Here is a 23,290-nt window from a genome sequence, read left to right as displayed (position 1 = left end):
CTATTTCCTTTCACGCAGGCATTTCCTCTAGTAACATCCTTGCAATTTAATCCCATCTTGGTGTCTACTTCGCAGAGGTCCAGCTAAAGATATCATTCATTCATCTATCTACTCATTCATTCATTCAAGACATATTTATCATGTGCCTACAATGTCCCTGGCACTTTGTCTAAGCACTAGGGAGATGATGAACAAGATGGAGAAGGCCCCTTGGCTCATAACCCTCACCTGCGTTGTCATAACTGCCTCCCTTTCTTCCGTTTTGACTGTGTGCTAGGTTCTCAGCTAAGAGCATTTGACATGCCTAGTGTCATTTGCTCTTCACAAAAACCCTGAAAGAAGCCATTGCTATTGTGTCATGGATAAGAAAACTAAGACCTAGATAAAGTTGCCAGGGGCTTTCCAGGAAGTGATTGTTGTTGTTCTTAGCTGCCCCCAACTCATGGAGACCCCAAACACAACAGAGCGAAAGGCTGCTGAAATACTGCCTAGACCTGCCATCTCCATGATTCACTGGGAATCAGACTATTGTGACCCATAGGTTTACAGCGGCTGATTTTGGGAACTGGGTCGCCAGGTCTTTTTTTCTAGTCTGTCTTAGTCTGGAATCTCCAATAAAACCTGTTCAGCATCACAGCAACACACAAGCCTCCACCAACAGACAGGTGATGGCTACGCGTAAGGGACATCGGCTAGAAATTGAAGCAGGATCTCAAGTACCAAAGGCGAGAATTCTGCCACTCAACCACCAAATGCCAGGAAGTGATAGGACCAGATTTTTAAACTCTAAAACTCATGTTTTGAATCCTTAGGCTATCACACATCTCCCCCATTTGGGTGGCACTTCTGAGCACTTTTATTTTTTTCTGGCAATGGTTAATCATTCGAATTGTTGATTTTCAAAGACTGGCTTCACTTCCTCAATTTAAATTTATGAGGGCCAGGGAACGCATTTATAATAGAGGAAACACAAGCGCTTCAGAGCACTGACAGTCCCTACACATTGCCAAAGTCAAGTTGATTATGGTATCGTTCAACCCAGACAGAAGATGTCCCTCACCTGGTATGAGTTTCAAACCAATCTTTACTATTAACAAAAAAGACATGAGAGGACAGACAAATCCCTTGGCTTCTCTGCTTTTCTTCCTGATCACAGCTCAGCTCTGGCAAACTGATGGTAGGTGGTCACTTACAACCCACACCTTCTCTGTGAGGTCAGTCAGGAACCAGCACATGGAACTCTCTTAACACCAACCCACGTGTGTCAGCTGAGAGCACCTTCTGAATACAAGTACCAACTCATACCACACTCTGCAAGGTCGGCTGTGGTGTCCTCTGCACTTGACTCAAGTTTCATGAGGTTCAGGGAAGGAATGAGCTGAGACTCAGGCAGGTTCTCTGAAGTTGGTTCATCAGATTCCTGGTGGAAGGTAATTAACAATTCATGAGAAGCTGATAGAAGGAACTAGCCCTACCACAAACGAAACAACGTTCTTAGAAAACTATTTGGGAGCAAAAGCCTACCTAATCATCTCCATTAAACATGGTAACATTTTTAAATTAAAGGAAGGCAGTTTGAGGCCAGGATTAAAGTAAGCAAATAAACAGGGTGCCAAATTTAAGAGGGCACTCACTTTTAGGTTTGTGCAAGTATAGGTTTGGCACCTGAGAGTACCTTCTTAAATCTGGCACCCAAGGCATCCTCTAACCTTATTCTTGGTGGCCCTGCTCAGTTTCCTCATCTCAAAATTAAAGGTGTTGGCTTAGGTGACTTCCAAGTTCTCCTCTAGTTTAAAAGTTCTGTGATACTGTGAATTGCAATTTCCTAAAAGAAAGATCTAAGAGGACACAGATGAAAGAATTGATACTTTGAAAATGAAAAAAAAAAAAAAAGTTAAACTGCTCCAAAACATCAGTAGGTATTGCCGTAAATTATTTTGCCTTTTTTTCCCCAGTTTTTTGTTTGTAATCTAGGGCTGGTGCTGAATCAACCTGTTCTCCTTGACAAATGGCTTTCACAGGAAACTACTCCAAGTGTGTTTTCTTATAAAAAGCAAGATGGAAAGTTCAAACTAATCTTAAAGGAAAAAGTAAAATGAAGCCATGCCACACCATGCTGAGGAATTTGTGAGAAAACAGTCATAAATTATTTTTAAGAAGTTTTCTTTCTGTACTGTATAACTGTTTCATTGTTGTTAGGTGCCGTCGAGTTGGCTCTGACTCATAGCAACTCTATGAATAACAGAAAGAAACATCACCTAGTCCTGCACCATCCTCACAATTGTTGCTATGCTTGAGCCCACTGCTGCAGCCACTGTGTGAATCCACCTTGTTCAGGGTCTTCCACTTTTTCGCTGACCCTTTACCTTACCAAGCATGATATCCTTCTCCAGGGACTGGTCCCTCCTGATAACATGTCTAAAGTATGTGAGACGAAGTCTCGCCATCCTCTCTTCCGAGGAGTACTCTGGCTGTATTTCCTCCAAGACAACTTGTTTGTTCTTTTGGCAGTCCATGGTATATTCAGTATTGTTCACCAACACCATAATTCAAAGGCATCAATTCTTCTTCGGTCTTTCTTATTCGTTGTCTAGTTTTCTCATGCATATGAGGCGACTGAAAATATCATGGCTTGGGTATAATTGTTTAGGAGGCAAAACTGGTTAAAATTTCAAAGGCTCACTGATGCCATGCAGAGAGCTTTAATAACAAAGAATAAAGACTGTATGAAACGTGTCTTCATGTGTATGTACCTCAGAAATTACTTGCAAATAAGCATTTGGACCCTCAATTGACTTTGAGTTGCTGTGGTTCCCCCTTGACGATAACAGACAAGAATTATTATGATTGCTTCTCTTAGAAACTGAAGGACCTGATTTGATCTTGGACCCCATGACCATTTCACGTATGGAGGCTGGGACCCCCATGACCATGTCACATATGGAGGCCTGGTGTACCATGCACTTCTTACGGAACCCCAATTCTGGCACCAGCACAACTGTACATGCCACAGGATAAAAGAGAGACTGAGCTGCCTTGTGTATCATGGAACAGAGTTGGTTTTAAGCTGGCATCCTTTAAAGAAATGGTGCCAAACATGATTTCAGTTCCACATTTGAGGAGACTGTCCTTTAAGATTTCTAAGGCCAAATTCAGTCAAGCAGACAATGCCTGCCTAAATAAAAGGCCCTGTCAGTTAGGGTCTGAAAAACAAAGCAAGTCATCTCTTAAATGTCTCAAAAAATTTCATAATGTTTCAGAGGAGAGCTCATTCTGTCCCCCAACTCTGATTCTATCTCCCACAGCTGCTTCTGAAATGTAAAGTTGTTTGCTTCAGCTAAGCAAGAAAGAAGGAGGAGGGGAAGGAGCCCCAAAAAGCTTAGGAAGACATGAAATCATAAATTAGTGTATGGGTAAAGGGGAAGAAAGCACTCAAAGATGGGACATTTTCCTCTTCCTTCCTCTTGTTCTTCTTCATCACATTTCTCTTTGACTGCTTCCATCTCATTAGTCCAGCTTCTTTCCTATATTTCATTATTCTCAGTTCAATGATGCCTTTCCTTGAGATGTTTAAAACCCTCCAGTTCCTCTGCAAACGGTTCTGCTTCCCGTCTTCTCCCTCCTTTGTTCTCCGAATATCATTAAACCTGCCTCATTCTTCTGCCTGTGAATGTGATTGAACTTGCCTCTTCCCTGCCTGGCCTCCTGTCTCCAGCCTCCTCCTGGGGGAAACAAGAAAGCCTTCCCTCAGATCGCACCTCCTTTTCTTCTGTCCCTATTAAATGCTTTTTTGCCTAGAGAGATAAGGAAGTTTGTTCATTGGAGGCTTTTCCAGGTATTCATTCATCTAGGAGGTGAGCTGCTGCTTTCAGAAGCCCTGATTTCTGTCCATTATAAATCAGTGTGGTCCACGGACCCAAAGCATCAGAGTCACCAGGGAGCTTTTTAGAAAAGCAGCATCCCAGGCCCCTCCTGAGACCAACTGAATTAGAATCTGCGTTTTAACAAGATCCACAGGGGATTCAGCTGCCGTATGAAAGTTTGAGAAGCATTACTACAAATCATAACAATTAGGAAAAGGGCTAACTATGGACCTGAGATGTCAAAGAAGGTTTTCCTGAGGAGGAGGTGGCATCTGAAACAGAGAAAGTGAGATGCTAACAGTGGGAAGCCCAGGGGGAAATGAAAACTGCACAAAAGAGGGCAAGAAACCTGCAGGTAATGAGCAACCTTGTCTGTGGGACTGAGCCAGCCAGGAAGAGGACATTATCTTAAATTGGACATGAAGTGTCCATAAAAAAGACATAGAAGAGCCAAGTATCTGTCTGGAGCAGTTTATGCCCCCATCAATATGCAAATTTAGGAAAGCAGCTTCTGGGAAAGTCAGGGCCAAGATGTGAGTGGTCCTAAATCTTAGAAGAGCAAAGAATAAGCCCAGGCCTCTGGCCAAGATAACATCAGACACTTCCCCTCCTGATTCCTTTGCTCCTTGCTGATGGAAAGGGGGTGGAATTGGGAAGAAATGGGATGACCAGCAGAAGTTAAAACTTGAGAATTCATACATTCATAAAATCTTTGTGAGTTGCTCCAAGAGCAGGACATTTTGTCTGGCTCCCATGTTCCATGGGATAGCATATGGCTGAGCAATTCTCCTGAGATTCTGTTTCACATGTGGTCTCAGTCTAATCTTAAGTTACTTAAGGCCCCTCAAAGGACCCTGATTTATAGGGGTGACAGGGCCTCCCTACAGTACAGTTACATTTAATAATTAATTATAGTAATTATATCATATATAGAAAAGAACACAAAAATGATTATTTTGAAGGTTAAAAAAGAAAACCAAAGAGTTGATTGTCAAATACTAGTATTTAAGATCATGCTTGAAAGTATATTTTTATTGGCCTTATGATAACACTTGTCATGTTGTGTACCCATGACCACTGTTTCCAATTTTTCCATCACTCTTAACCACTTTTTTTTTTTTTTTCTTAACAGAAACTCAGAGCTCCCTAAGCAATGACGCCCTCATTCCCCACTCCCTGCTACCCCTGGTAACCACTAATAAATGATGGTCATTATACATCCGACTACTCTAGATATTTTACACAAGTGGGATCATACAATATTTGCCCTCTGTGACTTATTTCTTATAATAATGCCACACTGCCTGTCGGGCTCTGTGAGAATCTGCAGTTCTCAGTCCTGTGGGGAACAAAGCTGACTGACCTGGGAAAGAAGATACAATTTCACAAGTCATAATTTCAGGGCCCAGAAAGTGACTGGAAAACTGAAGAAAGGCGCTCAGTTTTCAGAGGGGGGCTGGGTTCTCCCACACAGAGTGGCATCAAGACCCTTCTCAGAGTAGGGACTGGACACACCTCTGACCCCCAAGCCCTTACAGTCAGCTATTTCTCCATTCGCCAAGGTTCCAGGAGCGGAAAAGATCCCACCTCCCAAGTCTCTGGGGCCTGGAACAGATCTCACAGCTGGCTTCACTTAATGGGGGTGGCAGGTGCGTGGGAAAGGGGGGAGCATCAAGCATGCACCGCCAGCACTCCCACATTATCTGCTAACGGGGTAAACAAGCAGAGGGAGGTTCTTAATGTCAGAGGAGCCTGGGGTCCCTGTCTGGTCCAACTTTGGACTTTCAGGACTTTGAAACACCTACAGCCCCTAAATAATGAAGAAAAGCGGATTACTGGCAGCTTCCTCCTCTCAGAGAGGGGCAGAAAACCAGCGTTCCTAGGCTTGGCCTTGCGGAGAATGAGCTCTGTTGGGGGTTCCTGCATGCCCCAGGATTTGCAGCCTGAACTACAGGCACAACTGGCATCTCCAGGCTTCTGGGGATTATCCCCACAGCCCCAGGGGGCTTGGTTCTTCCTGCAAAAGGAAAAAGTCTCCTTGACATGCAGGGATTTCAAACGAATGAACACCCAGATTTAGAGTCAGGGAAAGTTCTCCACGGAAGTGAACCCATCCCAGGCTGCTTTTGCCAGAAGTGCAATGAGGTTGGTCTTGATGTTTATCATTGAAAAAGGACCCTCAATCAAGACTACCTTAAGTAGCAGAGCCTGCCCAGAGGCCTATGGAGATGTTTTTAGCCATTAAAGAAAATGGTATTTGCTCTTTAGGGGTTTGGAAGGCAGAGGACATGAATCCGGGACCTCTTTCATGTGGCTCTACAACCCTATTAGTTATTGAATATCTATGATGGACGTTCACTCTCAGCTACTAACCTAAAGGTTGGTGGTTTGAACCCACTCGGTGGTGCTACGGAAGAAAGGCCTGCCGATCTGTTTCCATAGAGATTACAGCCAAGAAAATCCTGTGGAGCAGTTCTACTCTGGCACATGTGGGGTCACCATGAGTTGGAAATGGCTCAACGGCAATGGGTTTTAATTTTTTTAATTAACACAATGCACAATGATATGGGTGGGAGATGGAAAAGAAAAAAAGAATAAAAAATAAGGCACTGAAAAATAGAAAAATGGACTAAAAATATAAAGCAACAATAGCATGAATTTGAAATTAGAAATACACACATTTGTTCTACAAATTAATCATTTTAACCCATCAACTATTCCTCCAGTGTTATCTTGTACACAGTAGGTACTCACTATTTGCTTGATGAATCAATTAATAGATCTTTAGGTCCAATTACTTTGAATTAGGGTTGTTACTAACCGCTGACCTACATTCTAGAATGAACCCCAGTAGATTCTCCATGGAATTGGGCAAAGTTAGTCTGGTTGCTTTTTTTCCTACCTTGTCCCTCTTCCTACCCACTTGGCCCCATAAATCTGAAGAGTCTGATGCAAGAAAAGGTTTTATGTAAAATTTAAAATAAGAGGGTACTTACATGGAGTATATCAACACTTGGCTGCTGAAAGTTCCGAGATCGCAGCTCTTGCATTCGCTTGTTATTCTCTTCATATTTTTCTTCTACAAGCTTTCTGCAAATTCACAGTGAATGTAGAAAAATAACTCCAATTTTCTAAAACCATATCTACATAATCCAGTTAAGCATGATCCCTGTTTTGGCAGGCGGACTGGGATGTTGGAGAGCCATGCCAATGGGTCCCTTCCTCATCAACGTGAATACCGTGCAGCACCCACTTTCTTCTCTTTAAAGTACACACCAGGGCTCTCTGGCTCCTTGTCCATCATTAGAACTGCTGAAATGCAGAAGACAGTATTGATCCCTGTGTGTTCTCTGAGTGTGATGACGGGGTGTGTCCCTGATGCCTGACACACTACCTGACATGTACTAGTAACTCAATAACTGTTTCTGGATGAACAAACCCATAAACAAGGAAAATAGAGATACATAGCAAAGAACGTATAGAAAAGAATATCAGAGTCACTGTGAATGGGAGTTTTGCTCCATACATATTTTGTTTCCTCTACTACCAGAGAGCAGAAGTTAATAGACCTGCTACTCGACTGGAAGAAAGATTTGAGTTCTTGTGATAACTTGTCTGCTAATTTACGCTTAGATGTTTGAAAAGTCACCGAACACCTCTGTAGTCAAATTTTCTCGTCTGTAAATGGATACATTATAACCCTTCTGGCAAAAGAACCACTTTCTAGATTAAAACACATGATCCCTCCCAAATTCTAGAAACAACAATCAAAAGCAATGTATTCCAATGCATTCATTCATCAAATCAAGGTCGAACTTTATTTAAAAACCATTGCCTTTTAATAAGAAAAATAGTAAATGTCATAAATTAATTTAATATTAAAAATATTAAAGTGTCATTCAGAAGATAACTCAGAAAGATTACTTTCTTTTGCACAGAAAAAAGAAAACAGTTTTAATCTGAATAATAATTTGGGCTGTGCAAGTAAGTTCTTGAATTGTCTTTTTAATCTGTTCTTATCAGAAATTTAACTTTCTTTTTACCTTCAGCCAATGACATGAATCATGGTACCCTGGAAATCTTGCCATTTCTGAAGTGTTAGAAACAGGTTTGGGAACTGAACAAAACAGAGCTTGTAAGTTGATGCAATGGCACAAGTAATGTATGTATGTTTTCTTAGTAAAGCCCACACTCAGCAGTTTGCTGAAACCCACTCATGTTGGCTCCCAAGAGCCGGTTGTATGAATCTCTTCCCAACAGCACGTTCGATGATATCATATTGGTACCTTGAAGCTGGCTATTGTGAGAATATTTATACCACAGAAACCAGCAAACGAATTGATTTCATAGCCTCACCCCAGAGCTGGTTGTTAAACATTTACCAGCACACCACCGCCTGCGATGCACTTTGATGGAAACCTTTTCCCACATTTATTAAAGAAAGAATGCACTAAGAGAAAATAGTCTCATAGGTTCTTACTTGGTTCAGCATGACATTCATTCTAAGTGCGAGGACACCTCTAAATCATTTTTCAGGTACGTTAACAAGGTCACAAAATGAACAGATTTGAGTTTCAGGTCTTTTCTGTCTCTCTAGTTCGTGGTTGGGGCTTCTAAGCTACCAAGAAGTTGGCAAGGGAAGGAAGAAGAAAAATTAGGAAATTGGATAACATACCAACTAAAAAGTCTGAGAAACTGAGAGTCTGGAGCTCTTGGGAATTCCACTTCTTCATGTAAATAGTCTAATTACCAGAGATATCTCCCAGGGCAGCAATGCCCTCAGCGTACACTTTTTAGAAGTCTCCACTTGACAGAACAGAGCAGCCTCTTTCCAGCCTCCTTCCTAAAGCCAGCCATCTCCTGCTAGCACAGTCTCCTCCCTCTGGATCAGCTGGGCCTCCTGAGGAGTGGGCTGCATGCTGAGAGGGGCAGTGAGCACCCCAGGTGACAACAGAGGAGTAGTGAAGCCTCCTTTTCACCCTCTTTTCAGGTGTGTACAGAAGGAGTCAACAACAATAAGGTGCCATTTGGAGACAGACTCTATTTTCTTCACTAGTAACCTCCCTGATAGTCAATTTCCCTTCATGTAAGACTAGGAAGCCTGACACTAATAATGTCTGGCATCCCACAGCCACCTATGGCTCAATAACTTTGTATTGAGAGAATGAGTGAATAAATAATTGAATAAACAAGTAAATATATGATTGTGCTCATTTTGATTTCTTGGATTGCTTTTTGCTTTTCTTCAGTAAATGCCTTTAGAGCCCTAGGAAGTAGCCTAGGGGCATGGGTGTCCAAAGGAAAGGCAGCTTACTTCAGCTTCCTGGCCTTCTCATCAGCTGCCTGGAGCTTCCTCAGCCTCATCCTTTCCCTCGGCGTCATTTTCTGCACTTCAGACAGCGCCCGCAGAGTCTGGAGGTGGATCTTTTTTTTCCTATAAATAATGAAGATTCCCCATATGCAACCCAACCCAAACGTGCTCACAGAAATTAAACAAATATTTTACAGAATTATCATTACATGACTGAGAGGAGAAAAACATCTCGAGACAGGCCAGGCAAAAACTAATCAACTCCGGGTAGGTAATGAGCCAGCCAGGACTCTAGTTAACTGGCAATATTTTTTTAATTAGATTTTTGTTTAAAAGCAAATTATGTACTTTCCAAATTCTTCTCATTTCATTGCCTACGACTGGTTTTCATAATGTAAGACAAATTAGGAGCTTGGCAATTAACGAGTAAATTGACAGCAGGGTAATTCAACCACGGTGATAGGGACACAGCTTTTGGAGCCAGACAGCCAGGGTTTGAATCCCACCTCCGCTACACTTTTGCTCTGTAGCCTTGGGTCAGTTACTAAACCTGTCTGAGCCTCAGTTCCCTCATCCATAAAGAATGGGCTATCGTGAGTATCATGAGGTAACACACATACAGTGGCCGGTGCATAAAAGGCATCCAAAATGGTAGTATTTATCATTATAGCTAAATTGTGTTTTATATCCCTAACTTTATACAGTAGGTATTTATGGCAGCATGGGGTAGTGGTTAATTGCACAGGTTAGTAACAATCTCTGGGTCAAATCCTAGCTCCAAAGTTACAAGCTATATGTCTTTGGACAAGTTACTTAACATCCCTATGACCATGAAGGAAAAAAAAAAAAGTGTTTACTTCATAAGTTGTTATGAGGATAAACGAGTTAATTCAGGTAAAGTGCTTACAACAGAGTCAGGTGTGTGGTCAGGATCCAAAATCATGTTTGCCAATATTATTCTTTAAAAACTTCTTTTCTTCAGTTAAAGAAATGTGCCTAAATTAATCACACATTCAAAGCCTGCAACCACTTTCTCAATAACGATTGCTTCTGTCCCAGACTTGGTTAGGTCCTAATACTGTAGAATGCTTTTCATAATCAACTGTCTCTTTAAGAAACACTATGAGAAAATTCTGCCAACTATTGTAGCTGCTATCATCTCTCTGTAATACTGGCCAGACCAAAGCCTCTAGGGGCTGTGCAATTTTCAGGAATACACATCCTTTATCTTGTAAGAAAGGAGCCCTGGTGGTGCTGTGGTTAAAGCACTCAACTGCTAACCAAAAGGTCGGCAGTTCAAACCTACCAGCCGATCCACAGAAGAAAGGTGTGGCAATCTGCTTCTATAAAGATTTACAGCCTTGGAAACCCTATGGGGTCGCTGTGAGTCGGTATCAACTCGATGGCAGTGGGGTGAGATGTTTTATGAGAACAAATAGATCTTAAAGACAAAGTTTTAGATCTTGAAAATAAGAGTGACTATTTGAAACCAATTTTTCATAATATGAAATGCCTTTCAAACAAATGGATTCTTGCACACTGCTAACTGTAAACAGTGCCAGGCAAACAGGTTCACAACGATTGTGTAAAATGATAGCTAGAATTTGTCCTATATTTTTAAAACGAGATATCCTGGAACGCTGGCAATGCAGCGGTTAAGCTTTCGGCTGCCAACCAAAAGGTCGGCAGTTCGAATCCACCAGCCACTCCTTGGAAACCCTATGGGAGAACCCTACAGGGTCGCTGTGAGTTGGAATCGATGGCAATGGTTTTGGTTTTTTATACTCTCATGTCTCAAGTTAATGGGATGAAATAAAATAAATTAAAAAAAAATGAAATAAGCAATTCCAGGCTTTCTACAAATTATAGGTAGCAACCTAATAAACCTAGGTTATTAGGAGCACAGCTAAAAATTTGCCCCTCAAGGGGCAGTATATTTTAACAGGAAAGCATGTATTATAAACAAAGACAGACGATCTATGATGGTTCAGGGTCTGCCCAGCTGAGTACAGACCTGAAAGCCTGTGCCTTTGGCCTGTTTAATATTAATCCCTGGTTGCCTACAAGTGTCAGGACTCTTCGCCTCCAGGGTCTCCTACCTGGGAGGCTGCAGTTCCATCTAGAGCTTCCCAGGTCCACTCTCCATGTTATCAAAATTGACCAGCTTTATAGTAGACCTGAGCTCCAGGGGGTCCTCAAACCCCAGCATTTTCCTGTCACCTCAGGTCTGACTTCCATCAAACCATGGGGCCATCAAAGTGACCAGCTGGTCCAGGCTGCATGAAGAAGGTTTACATAGGGGCACTGGGCTAATTTGTGCTTGGGAATGGTATGAAATATATCATAGCCAGGAAAAAAAATCTGACTCCTGGGAGTAAGGGTCCATTGTTTCCAACAAAGTAATCAATGTGTGAAATGCCGGTGGTGGTGTCATAGGGTGTAGAGAGAAAAAAAACTAAAATCTGCCTTCTTAACTACTCGCATAAAGGATTTGGGAGGGTGTAAAAAGGGGAACATTAAGAGTTATCTTTCCATTTTACTGATTCATGTAATTCCTCTCCTCCAGAAACATGAATATACTGAGCTAATTTCTAGGAATTAAAAAAAAAAATTGTAACAAGTGAAAAGATCATGAGGAGGGTAAGATGAGTGTCACAGTGCCATGACCAAAATATAGGCCACGGCGAAGAGTCAACAGTCCCACAACTTTGGGACCGCCTGCTTGGTAGCCACTGATCCAAAAAGAGAAACCAACAACCGTTCTTGGAATAAGTAAGCTGAATAAACAGGCATTTTCCCTAATTTGCATGTAATGATTAGTCTAAATAGAGACACAAGTATTTTATACACAAGATGGAAAACTCACATAGTCATATAGCAATATCACATATTATTTCAGAATGTGACACCGGCCAGGGCTTTCCCTCAAGACTATCCCATGCACCCAGAAGGGACTGGAGCTTCTGCATCTATGAGACCCAGATACCCCTCGTTTGTCTGAATTTGGGAAAACCATTTCTAACACTGGTCCCAGTAAAATGGTTTTCATGGTATAGATTTATAAAGTCATCCTCTAAAAAGCCTGCCAATGTGTTGGTCTTTATAGGTAAGTCAGAAGTCTTTCCAGGAAACAAATTTCTGACTGGCTTCCTCAGTTTGAAAGTGAAGATGGAAAGCAAACCTGGAGCCATTGAGAAATCACTGGACTGGGTATTAAATGAGCACATTTGTGCTATTTGGCATTGAAGATCAGCCTTTTGAGGGTTGCTGTTCTCATCCTACTACTTTGCACAGCTCTCAGGAGGCAACTGGCATTCTTACTGGATCTCTAAAAGATTAAAGAGAGCTGCTTCAGCAAAATCATAGGTTTGGTCTTTATAAATGGAGTCCCCTTGCAGTTGTGCAGTGCACAGCCTAGACAGCTGTATGTGGCTGTTCTAACGTGATCTCACGACCATGTTATAGTATTCTGGACTCTTGCAAGTTATAGCACAAAAATTTTGAACAAGGTAGGAAAAAAGCATTCAGCCAGGAAATAATTATGGTTCTTTATATATACATTCTCTAGTTCTTATGTGAAAGGATGCACATCTCAAGAAAGTAAATTTTGGCTTATTTTCAATTGTCCCAGGACTCCACAATATGCTCTTTTGAGTAGATACTCTGCCAGATCCTGTTAAACAAACATGTGAAAGCCATTTATGCTTAATATGGAAGACTCATTAGCATAAATATCACTCAGTGTCTGAGATATTAATTTCTCTATATACTTCTAAGGCAACTGCAGGGCTACCCTGCAGATCGGTAAGCTGTGCACTGGTTTAAACTTTCATGACTTCAATTTGCTACCACCTGGGGCAAAGGGCTTTGGAACTGCCAAGTTACTGAAGCTCCTTAATTTCTTGGCAAGGCTTAAGTGAATTCAAGGATACTTCATGAAGTCAGCTCAGCACTAACAGATTTTTAAAGACAAATGCATTTAACATTTACGCTCGATGGGCTTTTTAAAAACAAAGCAATTACTTACACGACATTAATTATATGAGCGGCCTCCTTCTGACAATTCAAATTCTTGTCTTCCAGAGTCGCTTCTGAATATTTACACATCAGGTGCTGAAAAATAGAGCAACAACTCTGACAAACCTTAAGGACTTCTCTTCAGGGATGAAAAGGTATAAGACTACCAGGTGCCTTTTCTGATTTACGGTATTATTGACCATGGTGGGGAACCTGAAAACCAAGCACTGGATAACTATTTTTCCTTCTAAAAAGGGTTACATAAATTACATGGTAGCTTATGTAACAAGATCCTGCTGGGTCAGGCTCTCACTTACTCTCCAATTTCATCTTGTGCTGCTTGCTCTCTCACTCCCCGTTACTCAGCCATGGGGCAGACCTCCCAGCTCCAAGAATACATAGCTCTTTCTTGTACTAGACAATGTCCAGGCTTCCAGGGCCAGGACTAGGGTGAGGCAAGTGAGGCACTGACCTCAGGAATGAAATTTAAGGGGTCACCAAAAAAATCCAACAACCAGGATAAGTAATATTTTAATGCAACATCATAAAAGATCAAAATTAATGCCAAAAACCCATGATGAACAAAACATCAAAAGTTTACATAAAGACAGGATCCAACCCTATACTTGCACAACTCTGCCTCACTCACCTCACCCTAATCTTGGCCCCGTCGGATCCTGGCTTTATGTAAACTTTTGATTTTTTGTTCACCATGGATTTTTTGCATTAATTTTTTTTTTAATATTGCATTAAGAATATTCTTTATCTTGATTACTGAGGGGTTTTTTTTTGTTTTTTGAGGTTTTTTTTTTTTTTTTTGCATCCTCTTAAATTTTGTACGTCGGGCAAGTAACTGACTTGCTTCACCCTGGTCTCAGCAGATCCCTTTTGATGGGTTGTGTATGCACACTGTCCCCTCATTGTATTTTGGATCCTGACAGCCAGCACCCGTACCTGTTTTTCAGCGGCCTGACCTCGGGCTACTGGCAGCCACTTTGCCTGCCTATACGGAGGGCTAGAAGTACCAGGGGACTTACGCACCCCTCTCCCTTGTTCTGTCCTGCTTTCCCTACTTCCTCACCAGTTTCCCCTGGGAGAACACTCTTGCATAAGAACCCTCCTCTCTTTGTTTACCTCCGGGAAACATGATCTAATTCTGGGCCTTTGGACTAGCTATTCCCCGGGTTTCCAGCACCCTTAGGTTCTTCGCATGGGGGGCTGCTTCTCATCTGTCTCAATGCTGTTTAAATGTCACCCACTTCCTGGTGGCGCAGTGGTTAAGAGCTCGGCTGCTAACCAAAAGGTCGGCAGTTCTAATCCACCAGCTGCTCCTTGGAAACCCTATGGGGCAGCTCTACTCTGTCCACTAGGGTCACTGTGAGTCGAAATTGACTCAATGGCAACAAGTTTGGTTTTTGGGTTTACTCCTTCTTTGATCACCGAGAACCCACCCCCTCCCTTGTTTTTACAGGATACTGTTTACTTTCTTCCTAGTGCTTACGATAATTTGTAATTACTTTATTTATTTATTTTAGTTACTGGGCAAGTCCCTGTGTGGCACAAATGGTTAAGCACTCAACTAACCTAAAGGTATTGGGTTCTCCCACTAGCATTCAAGTTCACAGGGATGGATGACCCAATAAGCAAGGTAAGCAGGTGCCCAGGGCATCAACAAAACAGGGGCACCAGTTGTCCGAACCAAAGACACATAGATGCCAAGCAGACAGGACACAAGGAAAAGCAAGTGCTGAAGCGGAAAGGAACTGGCAGGGCACTAAACGAAACTGATGCCAGCTCCGCTGCGTGAGAACATGGCGGCTGGAAACAAAGTTCACGCAGGGTCAAGAGGGTGCCCCCGTGCAAGGGTGATTATAGGAATTTGTTGTAGTATTTGTTTTCTGATCATTAAGTTTTCTTTTATGACATCTTTTCATCTGTTCATTTATAATTGTAGCACTTATTATGAAACAAGCATCAAAACTGAGGTATGAGCAGTTTAAAGCAGGATTGGTGAAAGTCAATTTTTTGTTGTGGGAGATCAACAGAATTTTACACTGATTGGTGGAACAACTGAGTTCACTGACTCATTTCCTTGTTGTAGAGTATGTGGAATACTCTTTTAGTGGAATACTCTTTTAGTAGAAAATGTGGTATGTACTAAAAATCTCAGGAGCCTGTATCCAGTAAGAATTTTATAATCCAGTTCATCTCATTCTGCTAAAACAGTATACGCCAATTCTGTATTCAATTGTTAATATCATAGTCACATTTAAAAAGAAGTTACATCATGGATAGCTAAGACACACACACACACATATAAAACCAAACCCATGGCCGCCGAGTTGATTCCAACTCATAGTGGCCCTGTAGGACAGAGTATAACTTCCCCACAGAGTTTCCAAGGAGCGCCTGGCAGATTCGAACTGCCGACCTTATGGTTAGCAGCCAAATACTTAACCACTGGACCTCCAGATCTCCATATATATGTATATATATATATATATATATATATATATATATACATCCACACATATATACATCCACACATATATACACCCACACATATTTGTTTTTTTATATACACCCATACATATACATACACACATATACATATGTGGGGGGAGAGAGAGAGAGAGACATGCATGCATACAAGTCACATATCCCATGAGAGTGGGTGAGTAAGCAGAGAAGCGGGCACCACACATTATTAGCGTTTAGGGCCCTCGCATGCCTTAATCCAGCCCTGCAAGCGCAGGAAGTGTATCAGGTCCTTTCATTTTGACGCCCTTGTACTGTGGTGACTTGTGTGTTGCTGTGCTGCTGGAAGACAGGCCACTGGTATTTCAAATACCAGCAGAGTTGCCCATGGTGGACAGGATTCAGCGGAGCTCCCAGGCTAAGACAGACTAGGAAGAAGGACTTGGCAAGCTACTTCTGAAAAAATTGGCCAGAGGAAACCTTATGAATAGCAGTGGAATATTGTCTAATACAGTGCCAGAAGATGAGCCCCTCAGGTTGGAAGGCACTCAAAATACACAGTGGCTGCAACACCGGGCTCAAACACAGCAACGACTGTAAGGATGGCGCAGGACCAGGCAGTGTTTTGTTCTCTTCTACATGGGGTCCGCTATGAGTCAGGAGAGACTTGATGGCACCTAACAACAACAAAAAGCCTTGCACTGAACTAGTAAACACACATCAAGTCATCATCCAGGTTTTCCTTGGATTTAGGGCTTGACCTGCTAACGAAAAGGCATGTGAATTTTTTAAGGTGAATGAATGCCTTGTGGTTCCTCTTCAAGCTACTCATAAAATTAGAGGACATTTGCCTGAGGAATTTGTGTCGTAAAAAGCTAAGAAGTTACAAAAGCAAAAACAAAACTTCCCAAGAGGGGTCCATTTGCTTCTTTCTTGCCATCTGAGGAAGATTCTCTGTATCAAATTTTCTAATCTACAGGAAAACAAAATAAACTCACCTATTCAATCAAAGGAAACCCTGGTGGCGTAGTGGTTAAGTGCTACGGCTACTAACCAAAGGGTCGGCAGTTCAAATCCTCCAGGCGCTCCTTGGAAACTCTGTGCGGCAGTTCTACTCTGTCCTATAGGGTCACTATGAGTCGGAATCGACTTGATGGCACTGGGTGTGGCTTTGGGTTTGGATTCAATCAAAAGTATTATTGAGATATATAATGAGTAGAATAATATATAAAAAAAAAAAAAACTAGTGCTCAGAGAAAATCCCAGATTTTCGCAGTAGTAGTAGCACATTTTGTCCTAGCAGCGATACATTTGTAAAGAGCTGAGGTAAGGTCTGTAAACCAAGAGCTCTAAGGGTAGCTGTTGTTTAGGCACAAAATCACAACTCTAATTTTCTCATACCTAGGGTGGCACCAGGAAACTAGAGTTCACAAGAGACTGTCACGACTAATATCTCCCTCAGCTTCTTTTTAAGATTGTTTTTCCTTTCTGACTAATTCTTAGTACACCTCATTCCCACAGCATATCTTCAAGTTATAGAAAACCCAAAAACAAAGTAGATGCCGACTCATAGCGACCCTAAAGGACAGAGTAGAATTCCCCCATAGGGTTTCCAAGGAGCGCCTGGTAAATTCGAACTGCCAACCTTTTGGTCAGCAGCTGTAGCTCTTAACCACTACGCCACCAGGATTTCCCAAGTTATAGGATAGGTATGTAAATGCTAATATGTACTTCCCAATATCCTTTTCATTTTAAATACCTGCAGTTGTCCATCAATGTAAGGCACTTTTAAGATCTCTATAGCAGATGGTCTCAATGAAGGACTCTTGTTCAACATGCTGCAATGTTTAAAAAGAAAATTATTTTCCAAATGAGCAAAAATATAAATACAATCTAAAACTGTTTTGGTGACCCATATTTATTTTCCATACCTTTGCATGATGGCGTTTAGCTCCCTTGGATATCTCTCAGGGAGAGAAGGCGTGTTGCCTTCAACAATTTTCAAAACAATAGACAAGAAATTGGAGCCAGTGAATGCATGATTCATGCAACACATCTCATATAAAATGCACGCCAGTGACCTGAAGACGAAGTCAGAGAATTTAAATAAGAACAAATGTTCGATTTTAAATATGTTCACTCTACAAAATCTCAGATTTTAGGGCATTGTGTGTGAGGCACTACCATACACTTCAGTTGTCTGCTTAAAAACTTCAGTTTTATACTGTTCTTTTCCAGTTAGATTCATGTTTACTAAAAAAAAGAAAGAAGAAAGTGCAAAAGCTAAGTCTGAATGATTACTTTTTGTCAAAAGAGAGCAAACAAACAAACCAATAGTAACAACATGCCTGCACATAGTAGGTACCTAATAAGTATTTGATCAGCGAAGGAAGGAATTTTTGAATTAACTTCTATGGTGGAAAAATAGAAGGCAACTAAATCATGTCATCCTACAGTAGCTTTGTTCATATAATAAACGCAAAATTAAATTTTAATTCATTAGCCTAACCTTGCCTCTAATGTGTACCCAGGCATTCTGAAAAGGAAACTGGCATTCTTTATTAGTTTTCTGAATATAATCCATTTGCAAGTAGGGTGGAAGAGCAGCTACTTGCAGCTCACATTAAAATATGTAATTTTCCTTTGGGTTATGAAACAGAATATTAAAATTCTAGATCAGTCCAACACTGATTTGGATTAACCATGGAAATCAGTAACCTCTAAGCCAGCAGGAAAATCTTTTAAATAACTCTGCATCATAAAGAAAACTAAGGGGAAATTCTTGGCTGGCCTTAGTATTAAGAAATAATCATTACTTCTCCTGCATACCAAAAAACCAAACCTGTTGCGGTCAAGTCGATTCTGACTCATGGCGATCCTATAGGACAGAGTAGTACTGCCCCACAGAGTTTCCAGGGAGTGCCTGGTGGATCTGAACTGCCAACCTTTTGGTGAGCAGCTGTAGTTCTTAACCACTGCACCAGGATTTCCTCTCCTGAATAGTGTATTTATTTTTATCATATGGACATTGTGAATTATGTAATTAATTAGGTTTCCCTTTCTGTGTTAGTTGCTTGAAAGCTTAGAAATACGTTTGTAACTAATCTTGTGTAAGTTGTGTTTTATGTAACTTTAACAATGTTCTGAATTCTTTCTGGTACCAGGAGGGGTATATACATAAATAAATACTTATATGAACTCAATCATTTTAAACTTTTTGTGGGTTTTCATGAAATTTTTTATTTGTAAAAGAACTCTGGATATATGCATGGAGAATATTTCTCTTCCAGTAAATAATAATAACACTAAAATATTCCAACTGAATGGTACAAAGCACTCTCACGTATGTCTCAACAGAATCTCATAACTACTACCCAGTGATATAAGGCAATATTATATTTTTCCCATGTCATCAATGAGGAAACTGGTTCAGAGAAGTTAAGTGACTTTGCCTATATCACACAGGCAGAACTCACTCTTGAATTAAGTTGTTTATTTTTTCCCCAATCCTGGACTATGCCCATTGTATCATACTAGAAAGAAGGGGGATGCTAGAAGAAGTTAGATGATATTGCCTAGAACACCAAGATCAATGTAAACATTATAACTTAAAAAAAATTATTTGAGGCTCAATAAATTGAGTCTATCTGTAAGACTATTAAGTGGTATCTGATATAGAAGGATATACTTAGATTTCAATAACCAGAAAACTTTTCCTTCAAATAAAAATACTTTCAGACAAACAAAAACAGAGAATTCATTGCCAGCAGGAAAGCACTAAAAGAAATCCTAAAAGCAAGCTCTTCAAACAGAAGAAAAATGATCTGAGACAGAAATAAAGAATGCAGGAAGGAATGAAGTACATTGAAAAAAGTAGTTTGTGAATATATATAGATGAATATTGACTCTACAAAACATTATTAAAAATATCTTGTGAAAACCAAAACCCAACCCACTGTCATCAAGTCAATTCTGACTCATAGTGACCCTATAGGACAGAGTAGAACTAACCCATAGAGTTTCAAGGGGCACCTGGTGGATTCAAACTGCCAGCCTCCTGGTTAGCAGCCATAGCACTTAACCACTCTGCCACCAGGGTTTCCAGAATCCAAATGAAAAAACACACACACGCACAGACAACATAAATAAAATTTATTAATATTTTTTAAAATAAAATCATCAGGATCAAGCAGAGTTTATTTCAAGAATCTAGGTTTGATTTGATATTTGAAAATCAAAAAAGAATCATATCGTCATCTTGATAGATGCGCAAATAAAGTTTTGATACAATTCAATACCCATTTGTGTTGAAAACAGAAGAAAACTCTTAGCATACTGGGAATGGAAGGGAACTTCCTTAGTCTGGTATTTTAAAACTAAACATGTATGACGAACGTCATTACTACTGATCAAATATTGCGAGTTCATGCTTTTCATCTGAGATGACCAACAAGATAAGAATGTCCACTATCACTACTTCTACTCAACATTATAATGAAGATGTAGCCAGAGAAATAAGGCCAGAAAAAGTAACAGAATATATAAAGATTTCAAAAGAAGACACTAAACTATCAGTATCCTGAGAAAACATGATTGTGTATATAAAAAATCCAAAAGAATCTACGAAATATTAAAATGAACAAATGAATGTAGCAAGGTTGCTGAATACAAAGGTCATTTCTATAAGCCTGCAACAAATACATTTAAAAAATGAAATTAAAAAGTCATTTACATTAACATCACGAAGACCTACAAATAAATCTAAGGAAAGATATGCAAGACTCTACACTGTAAACTACAATATATTGCCGAGAGAAATTAATAAAGACAGAAAAGAAAAAAGGAATGATATATACTTGTTCATGGATTGGAAGATTCAATATTATGAATACATCAACTCTTCTCAGAATTATCTATCGACTCAATACAACATCAATCAAAATCCTAGCAGATTTATTTGTAGAAATTGACAAGCTAATTCTAAAATTTATATGGAAATGCAAAGGGACAGGGATAGCCAAGATAACTGAAGAACAAATCTAAATGTTCTGTATCACCACATACTGATTATAAAGCTATTTTAACTATCACAGGGTGAGGTTGGCAAAGAAAAAACAAACGACTGGAACAAAACAGAGGGCTCAGCAACAGAGCCACGCTATTCAACCCCTTGATTAATGCGAAGGTAACATTGCACCGCACTGAAAGAAAAGATGGTTGTTTCAACAAATTATTTTGGACCAATTGAATATATGGGAAAAAATGCATCTGGACCCCTATCTCACAGCAAACACACAAAATGAACTACAGGCAGATCTAGCTATGAAAGTCAAAACTATTAAACTTTAAAAGAAAACAGAAAAATATCTTCCTGGTCTTGGAGTAGGCAAATATTTCTTAAACAAAATCAAAAAAGCACTTAACAATATAGTGACAGACTGATAAATAAAATTTCATTAGAATTATGATCTTTTCCTCATGAAAAGATACCATCAGAAGAGTGAAAAAGGAAGGCAGGTACTTACAATTCAAATGCCCATCAAAGGACTGGTAGACAGAATGTGTAAAATAAAATATATAAATCAAAAGAAAAAAAGCAGAGAATCCAATACAGAAGTGGGCAAAATACTGAGTAGACGCTAACCAAAAATCATATGTTTAACATGATTAGTCATCAGAGAAATGCAATTAAAACCACAGCACAGTACCAGTATACAATCATCAGAATACAAACAATACCAAGTATATATTTTTTATACTATGAAAAAGCTTTTTCTAAAAAAAAAAAAAAACACAGGGGGCATATATAACTTCTAAAATATAATCAACAGATTGAGCCAAATATTTTCACCTGTATAAATGTGCATAAAATATCTGTGTGTTATAAGTTGCCCCATTATACTTAATTATGTCCCCAAAGAGAATCTAATTTGGGCCTAAAGAATTTCCTTCTATAATCACAGAGTCACAGAGCTACAAGGGACTAAAATTTGCTAGGTTTCAAATCTCATTTTATCAATGGAAAATCAAAAATCAGAGAGAAGTGATTTGCCCAGAAAAGTCCCACATTAGATCAGCTTATGTTGGTGTTGGTTCTCACCCAGTATTTCTCACAAAAATTTTTTTCCACATTTTTTTTACTGTACTTTAGATGAAGGTTTACAGAGCAAATTAGTTTCTCATTGAACAATTAATACACATATTGTTTTGTGACACTGCTTGCCAACCCCAGAACATATCAACACTCTCCCTTTCTCAACCTTGGTTTCCCTATTACCACCTTTCTTGTTTCCTTTTGCCTTCTTGTTCTTGTCCCTGGGCTGGTATGCCCATTTAGTCTCATTTTGTTTTGTAAGCCGTCTGATCCTTGGCTGAAGGGTGAACCTCAGAAGTGACTTCAGTACTGAGTTAAAACAGTGTCCGGGAGCCATACTCTTGGTATTTCTCCAGTCTGTCAGAGCAGTAAGTCTGATTTTTTATTGTGAGTTAAGAATTTTGTTCTACATTTTTCTCCAGCTCTATCCGGGACCCTCTATTAAAAATGTTTTTAAAAGATACATTGTTCACGGCCTGTTATATACTAATGTACATCTAATGATCGGAATACTGAAAAAAGAAATCACACTTGCAGGCCCGAGTAACAGAAGGCTATCAATTGCTGAGCACCCACACTCTCTTTTGAAGACTTCTCCCCAGCCCTCACAACTCAAAGTCTCCTTGGGAACTCTGGTTAGAAGCAGAACAAGACAACCTCTCCTGGCTCTGACAGGTCTTAAAGGTTGGCTAGGAGAAACAATCCCTGATCCAGGACGATTTGAGCTGTCTTAGAAGCAGACAATTAGAGTGTCTCCTCCAATAATGCAAATGGTAACAATAATAACAATAATGACACTGATAGCTAAAATTTCAAGTGTTTACTGTGAGCCACGCCCTTTTCTAAGTTTCTTACATATTTTAACTCATTTACTCATCCTCAAAATAATCCCAATGAGGTAGGAACTATTATTGTCATTTCCATTTTTCAGGAAACAATAAGATTAGGTAAATTGTTCAAGGTTCCATAGTGAATAAGTGGTGAAGCTAGGATTGTGACTCTCCGATACCCCCCGGCTCAATGTACTGCACCAATCAGAGCATTTCTGATCATGTAGGGCTCTCTTGAGTTGAAAATCATGGATAGCTCTGATAGAAGTTTTCCAGGCAGGGTCTGACCTCCCAAGCCCACCTCAGATCTGTTCTGGAACCATATTCCACCTCCAGAGATCCCTGGGGCCTGAGACAACAAGCCATGCAGGTCAGGTATAAGGCTTACAGGTAATGAGACTCCCTGACAAAAGGAAAGGAAGGCAGGCAAGTACGGCTCTTTTGGCACTAATTTTCATTTTGTTTTCCTTTTACAGCATCAATTTTTTCTGTTGTTTGGAAGGGAAATGGGGCTAGAGGTCTATTCAGCGCAGTGAACTGACCACTAAGTAAAACTCTGGTTTTACAAAGGCTTGCCTCAACCTGAGCCACATTTTATGAAGTCATGAAGGTTTTAAAACAAGATGTGCAATTATCTGGTTAAACGGATTATGGGACAATTAGATCTAGAGGCTGGCTCAGTAATGAATTAGCTTCC

General features: G+C 40.2%; 1 protein-coding gene across 4 annotated transcripts in view; it reads right to left on the bottom strand.

Annotated features, from left to right (window-relative positions):
• Positions 1-23,290, bottom strand: part of NEK11 (NIMA related kinase 11) — a 369,518-nt gene that overhangs the window by 237,493 nt on the left and 108,735 nt on the right. For 2 of the 4 annotated variants that reach the window (XM_010600488.2, XM_023540044.1), the window contains 7 exons: positions 17,601-17,750; positions 17,429-17,507; positions 13,202-13,287; positions 9,178-9,297; positions 6,860-6,953; positions 3,687-3,794; positions 1,306-1,420 (listed from right to left, as the gene is read on the bottom strand). In XM_010600488.2, the coding sequence (XP_010598790.1) occupies positions 1,306-1,420; positions 3,687-3,794; positions 6,860-6,953; positions 9,178-9,297; positions 13,202-13,287; positions 17,429-17,507; positions 17,601-17,750 (752 nt within the window). The remainder of the gene's footprint in view (positions 1-1,305; positions 1,421-3,686; positions 3,795-6,859; positions 6,954-9,177; positions 9,298-13,201; positions 13,288-17,428; positions 17,508-17,600; positions 17,751-23,290) is intronic. The other 2 variants (XM_023540043.1, XM_023540045.1) reach the window with 2 other exon arrangements.

This window comes from Loxodonta africana, chromosome 27, assembly GCF_030014295.1.
Source record: "Loxodonta africana isolate mLoxAfr1 chromosome 27, mLoxAfr1.hap2, whole genome shotgun sequence".
Classification (NCBI taxonomy): domain Eukaryota; kingdom Metazoa; phylum Chordata; class Mammalia; order Proboscidea; family Elephantidae; genus Loxodonta; species Loxodonta africana.
Note: the sequence above shows the minus strand (reverse complement) of the source record. Positions and strands in the feature narration are given on the sequence as shown.